We start from the raw sequence: 20,136 nt of genomic DNA, 5'->3' as shown, positions 1-20,136 counted from the left end.
TAATATAAATGTGAATAAAGTTTAATATTTTGTGAATCCTCAATGTGCTACTCCAGTAGAACAATACAAATAAAGCTAATAATAAATCAGTTCTTGATTTGTTAATATCGTACAACAATAGTTGTTTCCCACACAAACATTTATTTATAATTCCTTTATAATACTTACAGAACCCTTGTTTACTGCATTATGGCACATAATTATGTTTTGTATTTTGCTGATTGTTTTGACATTAGACTCTTATTCAATATAGTTTTAATTTTAGAAAGAAAATATGGACCTGCAGCAACTGACAGGGCGAGCGAAAGTGTCCTCACACCACCATGAAGCTTTCATATGTCATACTTCTGGTTTCATCACATCTGACGCGGCTTGATGACATCACATCAATCCGTTTTCGTCTATATAAAGCATTCGCTTTCACTGTCGCGTGTTCACATGTTCTCCAATTTAGTGAGATTTGTGGACCGCCATCTTCCCACCCCCCCACAGATATATGGTGGGTCTATTTTTATGTTTAGCTCTCAGCATTTTAGTGACCAGAACCGTGAGGCTGTTTAGATCTTTCCTGGTCTCAGAAAACGATGAGGAGGTTCCTCTTCAGGACACACTGCAGCCTCTAGAAATCACCAACATTGGAGCCCAGGGCCACGAGTCCTTCAGACAGTCCATCAATGCCCTGTCGTCCTGGGAGAACAGCTGGCTGAACGCCACCTTGCAAGCCATCAGCAATGTTGAAGTAGTCAACCAAAAATTAAGAGACCTTCCCCCGATGAGTCTCGAAAAAAGATCCCTGATGCCTCCTAAATTTGCAAAGGCCTTCTCCAGCGCCCTGCAGAACCCGTCGTGGAACATTTGCTCCCAGGAGCTCCAGGAGCTCATGAACGAACTGGCCCAGAGACTGCCATCCCTACAAGACGGGCAGAAGAACAACCCTCTGGACCTGATGGGGCCACTGCTGTGTTGGTTGAACGACTGCGGCGTTCAGACGACGGCGGCGCGAAAAGACATCGGCCGATGCAAAAAGTGCGACTACTTCTCCGACATCACCACAGGATTGGGGAATATATTCTTTTTGAATCTGCCTTTGACCCAAACCGACGTATCCGGCGGCGAAACCTCTGGAGGAAAAGCGGAAGTCGTCCGAGAAAAATGCGCCGACTGCGGTTTGCAGTTAGCGGGAACCACCTACTTCACCTGCCCTGATGTTCTGACCGTCTATCTCCCTCGTGTGTCCGACGACGGGCTGATGAACACCAACGAAGTGAGACCCTCGAAAGTCATCAAAATCCTGGTGGGCCAGGAGAGGATGTCCTACAAGCTGACCTCCGTCATCTGCCAGAAGAACTGTGGCGACGACAGGGTCTTCTCGTGCTTCGTCCAGACCATCGAGGAGATCGACTGCCATGGCATCATATTCATCTACGAGAGGTTCGCCCAGAAAATGTGCTGTAAAAAAGACGAGACGGAAACGGACAGTAGTTCAAGTACTCAGAAGGACGATACGGAGTCGGCTCAGCAGGACAGCAGTGCTGATACGGCGCCTTGAGATTCATCCGGACCCCTTCAATTACACACATTTTTAGGGATGCTTAACTGAGATACGGAAGAGGAAACTAAATTCTGAGCTAAAAGAAAATTAAAAATTAAAATAAAAACATCTAGAACAATGATAGCAACATCTAGAAATAATATTATTTAACTATAAACACTTTTACTGGAGTATTTTCTACCGCTTCACTGGCAACTGAAAACATAAACAGCCGAGCCTCTCTGACGGAGATGAATAACCTGAGAAGAGAAAACAAAGATGCTCGTGTCGGGGAGTCGTTCTTGCACAAGCACACAAAGAGATGATGATGAAGCAGCTCTCCAGGCCTGCGGCGCTGACTCAGCTTTCCGTTCAAGTCATTGGACAAGTTCAATGGCAGCTTTGACAAGTCACTGCTCCACTGCTCGCTTTCATGGACGCCTACGATGTTAAGATGGCGACGCACTCCGATGTCATCTGTAGTAGTTTTAATAAATTAAATCTATTAAAAATGAATGACTCCTGTTAAGTTTCACCTCTGGATACATCTTACACACTCAAACTCGCTGGTGTTATTATTTGGAAGCACATTCCACGATTGGGGATGAAACTCTAAGCAGTATCGCAATTGCAAATAATCTTGGAATAATTTGTAATAAAATAATTATCCGGGAAGAACAAGAGAGGTGTTGAATCTATATGCATCAAGCTTTATTTTCTTCTGATAATTCCCTTATATACCAGCTATAGGGTGAGAGAATTGACGTCGTAGAATGGCTATTTTGGTGGTTGGTTCTGTTTATTATTGCTTATTTGTGTGTTATCTTATTTCTTTGTTTTATTCTGTGGTGACACCACATAAAATTCCCAAGTCGTGTTTACAACACTGGCAATAAAATTTTTATTCAGAATGGAGGACACCCTGGAAAGGTTGCCATTCATAAGAAAATTCATCCAGAAAATAAAATATTAAAAAAAAATGGAATTTTAAATATTGAGTAATAACTAAAGTTTAGAGCAATTTAATCGTTAAATATATTTAAATGATCCGTATTTCTTTATAAGATTCAAATTATTTAAATAAATCGGATACGACGTATGTCTTCGCTGCGTTATAAATCCGTCCAGCAGGTGTCGCTCTCTCTCCTCGGTCACCTCATGTCATCCTGGCTCGAGTGGGAGGCGACGTTGCAAAAAAAAACTTCTCAGCCTTAACTCAACTGGTGTCACGGTTGATGCCAAAACTGTAACCGGCCTCCGTGGCAACTTAACACGTGCTGTCATTCCACGACTGACAAGCGTCGGAGCGACTCGTTGTCCGGCGGATGAACTTCAACGCTCCACCAGGTGGGCCCACAGGTAAGTGTGATGGCGAGGTTCACATGTCGGACACGGAGAGAAAGTGATGACGAGTCTCTATGAACCCAGATAAATAGTTTTCTTTTTCTTTTTTCTTTTTTATCTGTTGACTATTGAAAGTAAGTTTAAGGATGTTAATGTGGATAAAAAGAAGTTGAGAAAGAAAAAGACTTGAGAAAAATGGAAGGAGACTTGTTTGTAAATATGTATTAGGGATGACGATATAGAGGTATAACAATAAAATAATTGAATTTATTGGTGGGTGGGATGGAAGGTTTGTGGATGATAGGAGAAGTTTAGTGTTTAAAAGGAAAGTGTAGATGATGGAAACCCAGATGTGAAGGTAGGAAGCAGGATGGATGAAATCAGAATCCTTTATTGCCAGAGTTGTAAACACAACTTTGTTGTGGCGTCAGTACAGAGTAAAAGAATGAAAATAAGACAAAAATAAGCAATAGAAAAACCGAACCAAGCACCAAAAATAATGTGTCATAATAGAAGGTACTCCATTAGACGAAGGAACTGTGGGTGCGATGGTCCAATCTGGAGGATAAGTAAAATAAATCTACATTAGAAATAAGGATTGTGAGTGAAAAACAGATGTATAAAGGGAAAAGTTATGAGGTTAGTAAGTAGGTGGGATGAGGGAGATGAAGGAAGATAAGGGTAGTTCAGATGGAGTAGAAAATAAAGGTACAATAAAAGAAAGTACAGTCGTAAACTCTTGAATGGATGGAGACGGTTTGGTTTGGGTGGTGAAGCTATAGCAGGAGGGCAGCTAGCATGTACGGTGTGTTTAACCTCGAACTCTGCTGCTGTTTGACACATCTTGAGTGTGTTTTTGTTGGTTGTAATCTGATGCCGCATCATCGTGAAAGTGATCCTCACTTTCCTCTGCCTTTGGTCTCTCACTCCTTCTCACAATAGGGTTTCGAAATCTCAGCGGACACGCTACTCCAGGACCTCTTGTGTTCCTGATCAGCGCCGTATTCCAGGGAGCGCCGGCTGCGGAGGGAAATATTAATGGTTTAAGCGGCGTGGGTGTGTTGGAGGACCAGCTCCCCTCGAACAGAGGGGGATTGTGTCGTGTCGCCGCCCGGCAGAGCCGCTGCATAAGGAGGTCAGTGTGCGGAACACACCTCCTGCTCACACTTTCTGGCTTCTTTTCGCCTTCTTCGGCAAAAGCAAACACTCCCAATAATAAAGCTTGTATGATGACCTGAGGACGTTGCATCTGAACTGAACCGTCTTCAGGTTCAAATGTGTTTGAGAAAACAGAGACAGAACAGAGTTAATACTTAACCCATCCGTGCCATAAAGAGCTTCTACTTCCTGAAAACAACAGCAGATTTTAATGCACACGAAGAACAAGAATTGTGGACGTAACCAATATGAGCTCGTCTGGAAAAACAAGATTAAGGAGTGAAGATTGTCCGTCTTGGAGAACCAATGACGGTGACGTTCCGAGTCCGGTAATCTGCCTCTTGTTAGTACAACCAATGAACTGTGTTGACAATCGGCTTTATTTCCCTAAGCAAACTAGCAGAGGGACTAGGTAAGGAATGGACGGGCAAACATAGGTGGAGTTATGGCTTAAGGTCTTTGTGTCCTCTCCAGGGTGTCCCCCGCCTATTGCCCGAAGAAACTCGGATAGCCCCCCCCCATCCCAATAAGGGTATAATGGGTGTGAGAGAGAGAGAGAGAGAGAGAGAGAGAGAGAACTTTATTGATCCCTCTGGAGGTCACAATGTCACGTACTGAAATCAAAGCCCGTGGCTTTTATTACGTAATGTGTCTGGTTCCTTTCATGAGCTCTTCAGAAGGAGAAAAATGTATTTAAGGATTCAGGTAATTGAGTTGTTACACAATACTCAATCCATTTTCTCAATACCATCGGAAATAAGAACGTGAACAATTTTTAACATGGTTGAAAACGTGAAATTAGAATCCGACACGGACCCAGAAGATGATAGCGGGAGTGAAAGCTCTGATGAGGTTCCCTCCCATTTTTAATATAAATGTATTCGTCCTTTTTGGGGGAAGTTGAAGTAGATAATGTAGATCATGATATGTTATTAATAGGTCTTATATATTATGAATTTCTTTAAAATGAATTGTTTTTAATACAGAGTTTTAATGTTAAGAATTTCTAAGAAAGCCTAATACGGTGCGTTTAACAGGTAATGTGACCTTTATATACAAGTTTGTTATAAACCAATTAGTGTTGCTGGTTTGGTTGCCGTAGAACTATAAAACTGTTAAAAACCGTGACCCGAGGGAAGCCTTTGTAAAAAACTGGGGCAAATGGCAACACTAAAACTTCCCCTGAGGTTCTTCAGAACCATTAACAACTTTCTAATTACAGGCCAGCATTCCATCATCAAAGTCATGTCATTGTCTCGTCGACTTCCCCGCTATCACCAAACAACCTTGTAGATATCTTGTGTGGTCCTGTTCACGGTCACCTGCCCTCGAGATGGCAGGAATCTTCCCTCTAACTCTGCATATCTCTCAACCCTCGAAGGCCTCATTGACTCCCTCTCAAGAAGAGTCGACCACAATGGGGGGCTCGCAGTGGCTCAAGTACATGTCCCTGCTGGTGCTGGTGCTACAGACCACCTCGCTGGTTCTCACCATGAGGTACTCCCGGACCCTGGTCGACGAAGGCCCTCGATACTTGGCCTCCTCCGCTGTGGTGTGCTCCGAGGTGCTCAAGCTTATTGCTTGCTTGATCCTGGTCTTCGTGGAGAACAGTAAGTGACCTCCTTCCTCAGGTTCTTTTACCCTCTGACTCTCTTTGACAACATGTTCTTTGTCTGGTCCAGAATGCAATATACATGCAATGAACCAGTTGCTGAAGGAGGAGGTGCTTTGCAAGCCGAGGGAGACATTGAAATTAGCCATTCCTGCAGGAATCTACACGCTGCAGAACAACCTGCTCTATATCGCCTTATCCAACCTGGACGCAGCTACCTTTCAGGTGACTCTTCTCTCCTGGTTCTCTTTAAAGTTCCGAAATAACGCTGATTCAGCACCTGCGTCTCAAGAGAGCTCTTCAACCATTTTGCAATCGTGAGGTATTTCAAGGGCCCAAGTTCGGTTTGGTATTCTATCACGAAATAGTAATAATATATTATTATGAATGATGAATGGCATTCCTCTGATACATTAATCATATGAATGATTCTATAATAATTACCAATATGGCAACAAGGAGGGAAACACAACTAGTTAACTAGTATACAGGTAACTTAGTTAGCAGTGTGACTATGGAGCAGTCTATTGCTAACTTAGTTAGCATTGTAACCATGGAGCAGTCTATTGCTAAATTAGTTAGTATTGTAACCATGGAGCAGTCTATTGCTAACTTAGTTAGCATTGTAACCATGGAGCAGTCTATTGCTAACTTAGTTAGCATTGTAACCATTGAGTAGTCTATTGCTAACTTAGTATTGTAACCATGGAGCAGTCTATTGCTTACTTAGTTAGCATTGTGACCATGGAGCAGTCTATTGCTAACTTAGTTAGCATTGTAACCATGGAGCAGTCTATTGCTTACTTAGTTAGCATTGTAACCATGGAGCAGTCGATTGCTAACTTAGTTAGCATTGTAACCATGGAGCAGTCGATTGCTTACTTAGTTAGCATTGTGACCATGGAGCAGTCTATTGCTAACTTAGTTAGCATTGTAACCATGGAGCAGTCGATTGCTTACTTAGTTAGCATTGTAACCATGAAGCAGTCTATTGCTAAATTAGTTAGCATTGTAACCATGGAGAAGTCTATTGCTAACTTAGTTAGCATTGTAACCATGGAGAAGTCTATTGCTAAATTAGTTAGTATTGTAACCCTGGAACAGTCCATTGCTAACTTAGTAAGTATTGTTATAAGAAGTAGTTGGTGGTTATCAAATATCTTTGTCCTGACTATACTGACCCCTTTTTAATCACCTTTAAACATTTTTAAGAATCATATTACCCCCGAAAATACATTTTCAACTTTGGATCATTTCAATTTGTTACTTAAAATGTTCTCTTCTTCTTAGTTTCATTCTTTCGTCACCTGTACTGAATTCATGTAACAGCTGAACTCCTCACCTATTATTTGCCTCTACTTGTCATTTACTGTTTTACTAGTTCCACTGAATCACACAGTCTTTCTCTTGTTTCACTTGTTAAATATACTTCCTCATTCTCTAGTCCTTCTTATCGCGGATTAACTAGAATACAGTAAGTAAGTAAGTAATATTTATTTATATAGCGCTTTTCCAGACCAGGGTCACAAAGCGCTTAAACAAACAAAACAATACTCAAAAAAGTATATACTTTAAAGATCAAGATAATGCTGAGAACAACACTGGAGTTCCAGAAAATCAATGAAAAGCCTGAACAAATATAAACGTCTTAGTTAGCATTGTAACCATTAAGCAGTATATTGCTAACTTAGTTAGCATTGTAACCATGGACCAGTCTATTGCTAACTTAGTTAGCATTGTAACCATGAAGCAGTCTATTGCTAACTTAGTTAGCATTGTAACCATGGAGCAGTATATTGCTAACTTAGTTAGCATTGTAACCATGGAGTAGTCTATTGCTAACTTAGTTAGCATTGTAACCATGAAGCAGTCTATTGCTAACTTAGTTAGCATTGTAACCATGGAGCAGTCTATTGCTAACTTAGTTAGCATTGTAACCATGGAGTAGTCTATTGCTAACTTAGTTAGCATTGTAACCATGGAGCAGTCTATTGCTAAATTAGTTAGCATTGTAACCATGGAGTAGTCTATTGCTAAATTAGTTAGTATTGTAACCATGGAGCAGTATATTGCTAAACTAGTTAGCATTGTAACCATGGAGTAGTCTATTGATAACTTAGTTAGTATTGTAACCAGGGAGCAGTCTATTGCTAAACTAGTTAGTATTGTAACCATGGAGCAGTCTATTGGTAACTTAGTTAGCATTGTAACCATGGAATAGTCTATTGCTAAATTAGTTAGTATTGTAACCATGGAGAAGTCTATTGCTAAACTAGTTAGTATTGTAACCATGGAGTAGTCTATTGCTAAATTAGTTAGTATTGTAACCATGGAGTAGTCTATTGATAAAGTAGTTAGTATTGTAACAATGGAGCAGTCTATTGCTAAACTAGTTAGTATTGTAACCATGGAACAGTCTATTGGTAACTTAGTTAGCATTGTAACAATGGAGTAGTCTATTGCTAAATTAGTTAGTATTGTAACCATGGAGCAGTCTATTGATAAATTAGTTAGTATTGTAACCATGGAGCAGTCTGTTGATAAATTAGTTAGCATTGTAACCATGGAGCAGTCTATTGCTTACTTAGTTAGCATTGTAACCATGGAGCAGTCGATTGCTTACTTAGTTAGCATTGTAACCATGAAGCAGTCTATTGCTAAATTAGTTAGCATTGTAACCATGGAGAAGTCTATTGCTAACTTAGTTAGCATTGTAACCATGGAGAAGTCTATTGCTAAATTAGTTAGTATTGTAACCCTGGAACAGTCCATTGCTAACTTAGTAAGTATTGTTATAAGAAGTAGTTGGTGGTTATCAAATATCTTTGTCCTGACTATACTGACCCCTTTTTAATCACCTTTAAACATTTTTAAGAATCATATTACCCCCGAAAATACATTTTCAACTTTGGATCATTTCAATTTGTTACTTAAAATGTTCTCTTCTTCTTAGTTTCATTCTTTGGTCACCTGTACTGAATTCATGTAACAGCTGAACTCCTCACCTATTATTTGCCTCTACTTGTCATTTACTGTTTTACTAGTTCCACTGAATCACACAGTCTTTCTCTTGTTTTACTTGTTAAATATACTTCCTCATTCTCTAGTCCTTCTTATCACGGATTAACTAGAATACAGTAAGTAAGTAAATAATATTTATTTATATAGCGCTTTTCCAGACCAGGGTCACAAAGCGCTTAAACAAACAAAACAATACTCAAAAAAGTATATTCTTTAAAGATCAAGATAATGCTGAGAACAACACTGGAGTTCCAGAAAATCAATGAAAAGCCTGAACAAATATAAACGTCTTAGTTAGCATTGTAACCATTAAGCAGTCTATTGCTAACTTAGTTAGCATTGTAACCATGGAGCAGTCTATTGCTAACTTAGTTAGCATTGTAACCATGGAGTAGTCTATTGCTAACTTAGTTAGCATTGTAACCATGGAGCAGTCTATTGCTAAATTAGTTAGCATTGTAACCATGGAGTAGTCTATTGCTAAATTAGTTAGTATTGTAACCATGGAGCAGTATATTGCTAAACTAGTTAGCATTGTAACCATGGAGTAGTCTATTGATAACTTAGTTAGTATTGTAACCAGGGAGCAGTCTATTGCTAAACTAGTTAGTATTGTAACCATGGAGCAGTCTATTGGTAACTTAGTTAGCATTGTAACCATGGAATAGTCTATTGCTAAATTAGTTAGTATTGTAACCATGGAGAAGTCTATTGCTAAACTAGTTAGTATTGTAACCATGGAGTAGTCTATTGCTAAATTAGTTAGTATTGTAACCATGGAGTAGTCTATTGATAAAGTAGTTAGTATTGTAACAATGGAGCAGTCTATTGCTAAACTAGTTAGTATTGTAACCATGGAACAGTCTATTGGTAACTTAGTTAGCATTGTAACAATGGAGTAGTCTATTGCTAAATTAGTTAGTATTGTAACCATGGAGCAGTCTATTGCTAAACTAGTTAGTATTGTAACCATGGAACAGTCTATTGGTAACTTAGTTAGCATTGTAACCATGGAATAGTCTATTGCTAAATTAGTTAGTATTGTAACCATGGAGAAGTCTATTGCTAAACTAGTTAGTATTGTAACCATGGAGTAGTCTATCGCTAAATTAGTTAGTATTGTAACCATGGAGTAGTCTATTGATAAAGTAGTTAGTATTGTAACCATGGAGCAGTCTATTGCTAAACTAGTTAGTATTGTAACCATGGAGCAGTCTATTGGTAACTTAGTTAGCATTGTAACAATGGAGTAGTATATTGCTAAATTAGTTAGTATTGTAACCATGGAGCAGTCTATTGATAAATTAGTTAGTATTGTAACCATGGAGCAGTCTGTTGATAAATTAGTTAGTATTGTAACCATGGAGCAGTCTATTGGTTACTTAGTTAGCATTGTAACCATGGAGCAGTCTATTGATAACTTAGTTAGCATTGTAACCATGGAGTAGTCTATTGGTAACTTAGTTAGCATTGTAACCATGGAGTAGTCTATTGCTAAATGAGTTAGTGGTGTAACCATGGAGCAGTCTATTGCTAAACTAGTTAGTATTGTAACCATGGAGCAGTCTATTGGTAACTTAGTTAGCATTGTAATCATGGAGTAGTCTATTGCTAAATGAGTTAGTGGTGTAACCATGGAGCAGTCTATTGCTAAACTAGTTAGTATTTTAACCATGGAGCAGTCTGTTGATAAATTAGTTAGTATTGTAACCATGGAGCAGTCTGTTGATCAATTAGTTAGTATTGTAACCATGGAGCAGTCTATTGGTAACTTAGTTAGCATTGTAACCATGGAGCAGTCTATTGCTAAACTAGTTAGTATTGTAACCATGGAGCATTCTGTTGATAAATTAGTTAGTATTGTAACCATGGAGCAGTCTATTGGTAACTTAGTTAGCATTGTAACCATGGAGTAGTCTATTGCTAAACTAGTTAGTATTGTAACCATGGAGCAGTCTATTGGTAACTTAGTTAGCATTGTAACCATGGAGCAGTCTATTGATAAATTAGTAAGTATTGTAACCATGGAGCAGTCTATTGCTAAACTAGTTAGTATTGTAACCATGGAGCAGTCTATTGCTAACTTAGTTAGCATTGTAACCATGGAGTAGTCTATTGCTAAACTAGTTAGTATTGTAACCATGGAGCAGTCTATTAGTAACTTAGTTAGTATTGTAACCATGGAGCAGTCTATTGCTAAATTAGTTAGCATTGTAACCATGGAGCAGTCCATTGCTAAATGAGTTAGCATTGTAACAATGGAGCAGTCTATTGCTAACTTAGTTAGTATTGTTATTAGAAGTAGCTGGTGGTTGTCAAATATCTTTGTCCTGACTATACTGGCCCCTTTTTAATCACCTTTAAACATTTTAAAGAATCACATTTTCCCTGAAAATACATTTTCAACTTTGGATCATTTCAATTTGTTACTAAAAATGTTCTCTTCTTCTTTATTTCATTCTTTCGTCACCTGTACTGAATTCATGTAACAGCTGAACTACTCACCTATTATTTGCCTCTACTTGTTATTTATTGTTTTACTAGTTCCACCAAATCACACAGTTTTTTTCTCTTGTTTATACGTGTTAAATGAACTTCCTCAATCTCTAGTCCTTCTTATCTCGGGTTGTCATGTCTGCTCATTGAACCTCCTCCTATACAAGATAACAATGTTATGGCAGAGATAACTAAAAATAAAATTAAACAAAGAAAGAACACATTTCGACTCTCATGTGGTGGATTGGGAACCAAAAATACCTCTGCTTTTATTTTATTTACCTATAATAAATGAGTTATAATGGGTTAATTAAACATTCACAATTATAATTTTCTTTATTTGGGTCATTTAGGGTGTGATGGGTCGCAATGCGAGACCAGTTGATCACCTTTTCAAAACAACTGGACACACCTGGTCTAATGGACTCAACTGTAGTTCTCAAATTATTTCCTTAAACCTGATCCGTTCCTTTCCCTTAAATTACTTAATAAAATTACACTTCCTTCATCCCTGCAGCTGACATACCAGGTGAAGATCCTCACCACAGCACTTTTCTCCGTCTCCATGCTGGGGAAGAAGCTGCTCACCAACCAGTGGTTGTCCCTTCTGATCCTGATGACGGGGGTCACTCTCATCCAGGTGGGTTTGCTGCATTGGTGGGTCACACACAGGCCTTTTAAAAGTAACCCGTGGTATCACCCCCACAGTGGCCTATGGAACCCGAGCCCGAGGACGAGGAGAAAGTCTTGACAGCAGGGGCTCAGTTTGTGGGTCTGATGGCCGTCTTGGTTTCCTGTTTGTCCAGCGGCTTTGCTGGAGTTTACTTTGAGAAAATCCTTAAGGAGACCAAGCAGAGCGTCTGGGTCCGGAACATTCAGCTGGGTAAGTAGACCAAACAGTCGGGATCAGAAACTACTTAAGTTAAAGAAAGAAATGTATTCAAGGACGAGGAGAAAGCACTTCAAGAGCACAGACCAGTGTTGTATCTGAACGTGTTCATTAGTTCAAGAACTAGTTCTACTTGGGAGGAACTTGACTGAACATTTGAATTATGAACTGAACTATTTTACCAAAAAAGTGAACGAGTGAACAAGGGTTCGTTAGGGTTTGAGTTAGGGTCCTTCAAAAGAAACTAGTCGTCTCATTTACACACGTTTCATAAAAAACAAGAGAAAGAACAAAGTGCAAACTAAAGAACACAGTGCAAGGATGAAAAATTGCAAATATAAAGAACATAGATCAAAAGGAAATGACGCAAAGAAAAGGATACAAATGAAAAAGCATAACATGATGAACATTGAATAGAATTGTTTAGAATAGTTGTTAAAATCTGATTTGTTTCCATATCTCTTTTAAGCATTGGAAATTGTATTGACAGCAAATAGCAGTTGACATTATTATGTTTATTATTATTATATTTAGATATTTATTAAAAAGTGAAATATAAAAGGGGCAAAAGTATAAAATGATGAAAAATAATGAATGAAATCCAACCTTTTTTAAATCAGTTTTGTACTTCACTTTAAGACAGGTAAGGAAGATCACATGACCTCCTTTGTGGCATTAATAAGGCGATATGCAAGGTCTTCTCTTAATTATTAACAAAAAGAACTTGTTCAAGGGACGTATTTCCAACTTATGCCAGATATATTTTTTTAGGTCAAAGGATCAAGTTTTATCAGAAGTGCACAATTACCTTCCTTCATGGGACACATTATTGAATTTGAGCCAAAATAAAAAACAAATTTTCCAACAGTTTTGTCCAATTATCTCCTTCAAAATTAATTTTGAATCTTGACAATTCCTTGTGTGACTCTTTCTCCCATCAGGCTTTTTTGGTTTGATCTTCGGCTCCATCGGCATGTTAACGTACGACGGAGGGCGTGTGACCATATCAGGAATGTTTCAAGGCTACACTGCCATCACTCTCGTCGTAGTAGTCTTACAGGTTGGACCAACAACCTCTTTGTCTTGAGACGCTCGGTTTATTCAGCGCCTGTTTTCAACAACCCTTCATTGTGCTGCAGGCCTTCGGCGGGTTGGTCGTCGCAGTGGTCATCAAATACGCCGACAACATCCTGAAAGGATTCGCTACCTCACTGTCCATCATCTTTTCCACAGGGTTTTCCTATTTCCTCTTGGATGACTTGAACCCCTCCAGGTAAGAGGGGATACCGGATGTGTTGGAAAAAAAACAGTCTACACTACGACATAAGAGATACTGCATATAACGCAGCCAAGGAGCTGATTTCACACAATTTGACAAATCAATTAAATAACTTCCATGTTCAGGAAATACCAATGTTAAATTTAACAACATCAATGATAATTACGATTCATAAAGTCAAGTTTGTATTTTTGGCTAATTCTGACACTGACCAGCAGCAGCAGCAGCAGTCTGAAGCCATACAAGTGCTTTTCAAAAATACAGAAGGAACCTGAATTTAGACATAAATCTTGTGTCCAATAATTCTCTTTAATGAGGAGACATGTTGAAAGATCCCAAACAAAACTCAGTAATAGTTTGTAAATTGTACCAATCAGAACAGAAATAAACAGAATAATGACGATAGTAAAAAAGTAATACACGTGACGTACATCTAACGTGTGTAACAGGTTCAAAAGTAAACATTGACATTGTTCTGGTGTCATTGAAATTACCACAAATTATATTGAATATTTATTTATTTATTTATTTTTTGCCCTAATTAATTCAACAAAATATATGTTCTCTTTATGATATTTACCACATCCGAGACCCCTTGTCTCCACATAAGCTGGGCTTGACCCTAGCATCTTCAACTCTGACTCTTCTCTCTTCTTATAATTTCTTAGGACACACTTTACATCACAATGGGTCAGGTGTAGCTTTAATTAAACACTTGCATCCCTCTTTTATTTAACCGATTATCCCTGTCACCCGGGCCTGCACTCTCTTCTTCGCCTCCTTTGACTTGTTTGCTCCAACTCTAGATCAGTGGCCCCTTAACTTTTTTTTGCACCGTGGACCGGTTTAAGGTTAGGCAACATTTCCCTGGACCGGAACAACCGGCAACAACCTTTTATTTTAGTTCATAAAAATACATCTCATCATAACATAATGCTGAGTCAGCAAGAGCCCCAGGCTCTCCAAAACAAGCTTTAGAGTTTGTGTTTCCAAAATAAAAGATCTTTTAAGACAATAATAATCAATTACATAATTAATTCTCTTATAAACTCTTTCTCTACATCCCGGTATCAAGTGCCTGGTGGACCGTCACCGGTCCCCATCCAAGTGTTTTTGGGGACCACTGCTCTAGACTTTATGAGATCAGACTTTCCATTCACTGACCATCTGTGTTTCTTCCAGACATTTTGCAGTCGGAGCTTTGATGGTGGCGGCTGCTACATTTCTGTACGCCTATGAGAAGTAAACCCGCGACCAGCAAGCGCCTTCAAGGTGATGAAGAGAGAGACAGGAATCTCTGTAAGAGCAGAAGCCTGTTTGGTATTCAAACCTGCCTCAAGTGTGGAAGTGTTGCCAAAAAAACAACCAAGATGTTAAAAACACAATCACTACTTCATTACATCTTCTCACACACACACACGTGTGTGATATTGACATGCTGCAAGAAAAGGGTTCACAGCGTTCACCTGCTTTACATTTCGGCACTTATACGTTTCCTGAACTGGATTTGAAAAGGGTTTTAGTCGAGCTGAACCCTTCAACTGAGGCTCCATCTGCAGGAGAGATGGAGCATTACCTCAATATGTGACGGATTCTTTCGCTGTTTAATGTCTTTTTTTATTTTATTTGATACAAACAGAATGAGATGAGATGTGACTGCTTTAGTATTTATTTCAAAGGGACAGTCTTCGCTGCTTTTTCAATGAAAAACGAAAAGTCTTTGTGTTAAAGCTGATGAATAAATTCATGAATCTTCTGTGATGAAACAATTTGCTCTTCCTTGATCCTTTTTTTTTTTTACTTCAAAGTGAAATGAACGAGGTGCAGAATCTCTGTGTGTGTGTGTGTCTTTTTTTTCCAACATTTGTTGCGGTGTGTGGATCGTCACCGGTTTCTATAGCAACAGATGTCAGATTGAGCGACGTTGTTGCGACTGACAAGTTGAATTATTAAAACCCATTTTTCATGGGAGTAACAGCCGTTTTAATTCAACAAAGACGTGGGTTGGAAAGGGTCGACAATCTTTGCATAGTTTGTGTTTAGACAGACATGAGGTGAACCAGGAGAGGAGCGCAGATGGAGGAGGAGGAGTCACGTGACTTCGCTTGTCCGTACAGTGTCACAATATCAAGACATAGACAATGCAAGAAAAAAAAAAATCACTTAAACTCCATCATTCACAAAAGTGACAATAAGTTGTACAAAAAAAATGGCACTTATCCAGATCCAGACATAGGCTTTGTTTAATTCCATGCTGTAGAACTTAAAAGGGGTACAATCAGATCCCTGATCAGAATGTAAGCAACCCGGCTGTAAAAGTTGGCCTGAATAAAACGCTACTCTAAATTTACACTTAGTACAGTTTGGCCTCATTCCACCGACACCGTAAACCTTTGGTGTAAATCTGATCTACAACATACACATGCCGTTAAAACCTTTCAAAGCAGCGGATCATTTAGCCTCCAGTTAAAAATGCTCTCGACTACACTATGGTAATGTTGGTGCAACACTTTTGATTAGCAAAAATCCTTCGATAAGAAGCAGGTCTTGAGGAAGAGCTACAGCAAAAATATGTATCTTGATACAATCGGATGGTTTTAATCTGAAAGTGGCGAAGATTTGCCTAAATAAATCCTTTAACTCTGAGTGTGCTGAAGGCTGTCAGTGGCACCGATGAGGACTTTTCAGTCGCCTTTTTCAACGTCTCCAAATGTCAAGTTTTATAAAAACAAATGCTCCTCTTTAGCGCCATGAAGACGTTGTTCCTCTTTCATGCAATAAGATCTTCACATGGGTGCAGTTTAAGTGGGTCTTATTGCCAGCTCAAAGCCCAGTGGTGGATCCAGAAAGTCAGTCATCCTCTTCACAGAACAAGATTTGGTGCAGCTTTGGGCACTTGATCTTAATAGTTGTGGAGTTTCTATTGATGGAGGCTCGTTTCTTTGAGTATCATTTGGGGGGTATGACCACCAAGGGCACCCCTCGACGTGGCCTCCACATAAGGACTTGTGCATCGTTGGCATTCGGCCGCCCGAGTGCGTTCGGAGGGATGGGCTCCTGGTAGTTCAGAATGTGGGGCTGCTCTTGATATGGCCGACCCACCAAAGAAGCCCGAGACCCGAGAGGCATATCTGGGTCGACGTCGATGTCCACCCGCATCCGCCATCGAACCGTCTGCAGCACAATACGTTCCTGAAACACATGAGAGGCCGATAGTTAACGTCACTAACACCTACTGATTGACAGGATAAAAAAAATATTATAATAATAATTATTATGCTAAGAAGAAGAGGAAGAAGTAGAAAAAACTGATATAAAAAACCATTCCATATTAGAAATGAAATTGAACTGGAGATTTACATCATTTAGGTTCTAATCTTCAAAATCATTAAGGAGGTAAATCTCACGTGAAAACAAATGCAGCAAGCACTGTTAGCAACAAGCTAAGCTAAATCTTAAAACGCCTACACTTTACATTACAGTTTAACAGTAAATCATTGCTGTAATATATTTTATGTGTTATCGATGGGTATGGTTAAGTGTAACAATAAATAAATGAAACAAATGAAATATTGTGCACACTTGCCTGGCTCCGCTGAGAGTTTAAGTGACGTAGTTTAAGTCATTTTATGTAGATTGTTAGTTTCAAATCAAAGTAAATTGATGCTCATGTTGATTTTATGATTTGTAAAGATGCCATTGTTTGAGATAGAAGATAAACAGAGATAAATAGGAAAGATGGACGTGTTTCGGTAAAAAAGGACACACAGAGCGATAGATTGAGTCTTCAAAAAATACAAATAAAAGACTCATACTTCCTGTCACAGACAGTTGTTGGTGAATAAACATTTTTTGGCCCGCGACCTCGACTACTACAAGACTTTGGACGCTTGTGAGAACGAGTTTAAAACTGTGTTAAAGTGATTTAACTTAAAGAAACTGACTTTTTAATAGTCAGAACATGCTAGCTTTACGAGGTGGAATGTAAAAAACAAATCATATAATTTAAATAAATAAAGCAAAAAACGGTACTATATAAGAGAACATTTTAATAATAAAATAATTTAATTATTTGTTAAAAATAATTTAATTTTTAAATCAATATGTTTGTAATTCTAAGACTTAGGGAATGATTAAATATTTATTTAAGAAAAGCGTAGATTTATTCCTACAATGACAATAAAAGAAGCTTTTACTCATCAGGACAATGGTGTCACCTTGGTCATGGAGTTCATGGCCACCAACCACGTGATGAAGCTCTGGTCTCTGGTGATGTGTGTGAGCATCGGTGTGTTGCTGTTGCTGATGGGAACCGCCCAGGTCACGCTGGGGTAGAAGTTGTCGTTCATGCCGACCGTCAGCCGGGAAGGTTTGGACGTGGGGCCGGTGAGCGTGACCGTCTCTGTGGTGTTGCCGTACCAGGGGTAGCTGACGCCGTCCGAGTCGCTGATGGCTTTGACTCGACCCTCGCGCAACTCCGGGAGCTCCCAACTTGACCTGTGGGGGTCACAAGGAGAGTCGGTGAGAGGTTTTGTTTATGGCAGGGGTGTCGACACGAAATCTTTTGGCATTCTTAGTCTGAGGCCGCACAAAGTGTTTTCTTTAGAAATATAAGAAAATGTATAACTTATAATAGGTAGTAATCTGATTGAGATTTATATTTTCTTTCTTTACATCTACCCTAACTTTCTCTACCTGTGTTGTATTTTACCAAACACATCAAATACCTTTACTTTAAAATCTCTTACTCTACTGTACTAAAGTGCTCTGGGTAAATATCGCGAGCTCTTCCGGTGTAGACGGTAACCTGTATATGCTCGTGGTATTTGCCCAAATTCTTACTTATTTTTTATTTTCTGAAATTCGTGTTGTTCTCGGTGTTATCTTGACCTTTTAAGTATATTTTTTCTTGGGTATTGTTTTGATTGTTTTAAGCGCTTTGTGACCCTGGTCTAGAAAAGCGCTCTATAAATATTACTTACCAGTACTTACTTACTTACTTCAAGAAACATCTTAGGACATTTTTATTCATTCTGGCTTTTCCCCGATTTTCTGGAACTCCTGTGTTATTCTCTGAGTTATCTTGATCTTTTAAGTATATATTTTATTATGTATTATTTTGATTTTTAAAGCACTTTGTGACCCTGGTCTAGAAAAGCGCTCTAAAAATATAAATTACTTACATTTATTCTTCAAACTTATGCTACGAAAAAATTTAGACCTATTTAGGTTTTATTCCGGAAAAACTCCTCTTATTGAGGCTTCAATAGACGATGGACGTTACAAACGAGCACCTCGGAGGTATTTGGATGTTTTTAAGTGTCTTTTTGGACGAAGAGAACTCTATAAAGTAACAGATTACTCTGAAAATATTCCCAACACGTAGTCGACATGAGGGCGAGTAGAAAATGAGTTTGAATTTTGGGTAAACTATCCCTTTAAAATCTCTGTACGACTGTGGATCATCTGTACCTTAACTTAGTTTAACCACTGGGGTCTTAAAGGATCGCGATGTGAACATTTATCTACATTGATTTCAGCACCAACCGTCCGGCCGGCCATATAAAATCACTTGGCGGGCCAGATTTGGCCCCCCGGACCTTGAGTTAAGTCAGGTAACCCGACTGTATACATACATGCCAATGTCACCATACGTGTTGTAGAACTCCATCTGGGTACACGCCTGGATCCAGCCCACCACCCATGTCTCGTTGCGGGGCACGGGGGGCATCACCACCCCCGCCGAGGCCCTGAAGTAAGGCGTCTTGTACCGGAGCACGATGGGCGAGTTCTCCTCGATGATGGTGGGACACTGGTCGATGGAGGCGGACACCTCGTACACCACAATGTTCTCCCGTCTGATGCGGGGCTTGCATGCGATGCTCTGTAGACATCCCATAGTGCAGGCGACCAGCAGAATGAGCAAAAAAGAAGGGAGCAAATGGTACCTGGCCAGTGTGCACATCAGTTCCTTACCCAGGTTTGCCTGAAGAGCAGAACCTGGTTTTAACTGCACATCCTCTGCGAGGCAGCACACATGCAAGGGAGGAATTCTAGATTGTAGTATGGGTTTGAGGAGGCAGTGGGGACGAGGAGGGGAGCATCACAGATCCCTGCAGCAGCCTCCTCCCCCCGGTCTGCCTGCTGACTGCCGCACTGCCCTTGGAGCTCGTCCCCACAAACTGCGATCAGGCCTCCCCGGGGCTGGTCCCTCGCCTCGGCTCCCCGCTTCCCAGTCAAGTCTAAATGTCCGGCCGCACGTCGGTGCCCCTTGGTCCAGCTGCTCTGCTCCCGGTTCTGAGCTGTCATGTCAAGAGGCGACAAGGCAGCCAGGTGCGTCGGAGGAGGACGAGGCGGAGGAGGAGAAGGAGGAGGAGGAGGAGGGATTGCCTTTTGTTTGTTTGGTTTTCCCTCTACACATCCGTCGTGGAAGATCAAAGTAGACTCACGTCAGAAATAATAAAAAAAAAGAAAAAAAGATCCATCAAGCGAGGGAGTTCTGAGGAGGCGAGGCAAAGGCGCCGGTGTTGCTAGTGGAACGCGGCCATTCCTGCATGAATGGTGCATGATGAATGGAACCAGGATGAAGACCGTCGTGACATCACTGGCTCCCCGCGGAACGAGTCGAGTTCGAGAGCATCTTTTTTCCGGGGGGGTTCGGGCTCGGTCGGTGTCGAGGTGCTGATGCTGAAGCAGCAAAGAAGAGGCGTCACCACCGCATTGAAAAAAAAAAAAAAGGAAAGGGGGGAAGGAGGAAAAAAAAAACAGCAGCCTACGTCACATAAACCGCGCACTGTGATTGGACG

At 40.0% G+C, this 20,136-nt stretch overlaps 3 protein-coding genes across 5 annotated transcripts; 2 read left to right on the top strand and 1 right to left on the bottom strand.

Moving 5' to 3' along the window:
- The first annotated feature begins 471 nt into the window (after positions 1-471).
- On the top strand, positions 472-2,047 carry LOC148063598 (uncharacterized). Its single transcript, XM_087811328.1, has one exon. The coding sequence runs from the start codon at positions 497-499 to the stop codon at positions 1,547-1,549; it is 1,053 nt and encodes a 350-aa protein (XP_087667454.1). The 5' UTR covers positions 472-496; the 3' UTR covers positions 1,550-2,047.
- Positions 2,048-2,756: 709 nt separating this feature from the next.
- On the top strand, positions 2,757-15,154 carry LOC148063597 (UDP-N-acetylglucosamine transporter-like). 3 transcript variants are annotated; one of them, XM_087811643.1, is made up of 9 exons: positions 2,757-2,890; positions 3,818-4,010; positions 5,415-5,643; positions 5,716-5,870; positions 11,680-11,802; positions 11,871-12,045; positions 12,993-13,111; positions 13,191-13,324; positions 14,513-15,152. In XM_087811643.1, the coding sequence occupies exons 3-9, from the start codon at positions 5,451-5,453 to the stop codon at positions 14,574-14,576; spliced, it is 963 nt and encodes a 320-aa protein (XP_087667769.1). In that variant the 5' UTR covers positions 2,757-2,890; positions 3,818-4,010; positions 5,415-5,450; the 3' UTR covers positions 14,577-15,152. The 3 variants fall into 3 exon arrangements, with proteins under 3 accessions (XP_087667769.1, XP_087667770.1, XP_087667768.1); XM_087811644.1 differs by lacking the exon at positions 2,757-2,890 and adding an exon at positions 3,454-3,514; XM_087811642.1 differs by lacking the exons at positions 2,757-2,890; positions 3,818-4,010 and adding an exon at positions 4,027-4,885 and having other exon boundaries at positions 14,513-15,154.
- Positions 15,155-15,617: 463 nt separating this feature from the next.
- Positions 15,618-20,090, bottom strand: fam78ba (family with sequence similarity 78 member Ba). The gene is made up of 3 exons (XM_087811647.1): positions 18,967-20,090; positions 17,548-17,827; positions 15,618-16,522 (listed from the first exon to the last, which is right to left on the bottom strand). The coding sequence occupies exons 1-3, from the start codon at positions 19,293-19,295 to the stop codon at positions 16,280-16,282; spliced, it is 852 nt and encodes a 283-aa protein (XP_087667773.1). The 5' UTR covers positions 19,296-20,090; the 3' UTR covers positions 15,618-16,279.
- Positions 20,091-20,136: the final 46 nt, after the last annotated feature.

The sequence above is a fragment of the Callionymus lyra genome, chromosome 16 (assembly GCF_982586985.1).
Source record: "Callionymus lyra chromosome 16, fCalLyr1.hap1.1, whole genome shotgun sequence".
NCBI classification, from domain to species: domain Eukaryota; kingdom Metazoa; phylum Chordata; class Actinopteri; order Syngnathiformes; family Callionymidae; genus Callionymus; species Callionymus lyra.
Note: the sequence above shows the minus strand (reverse complement) of the source record. Positions and strands in the feature narration are given on the sequence as shown.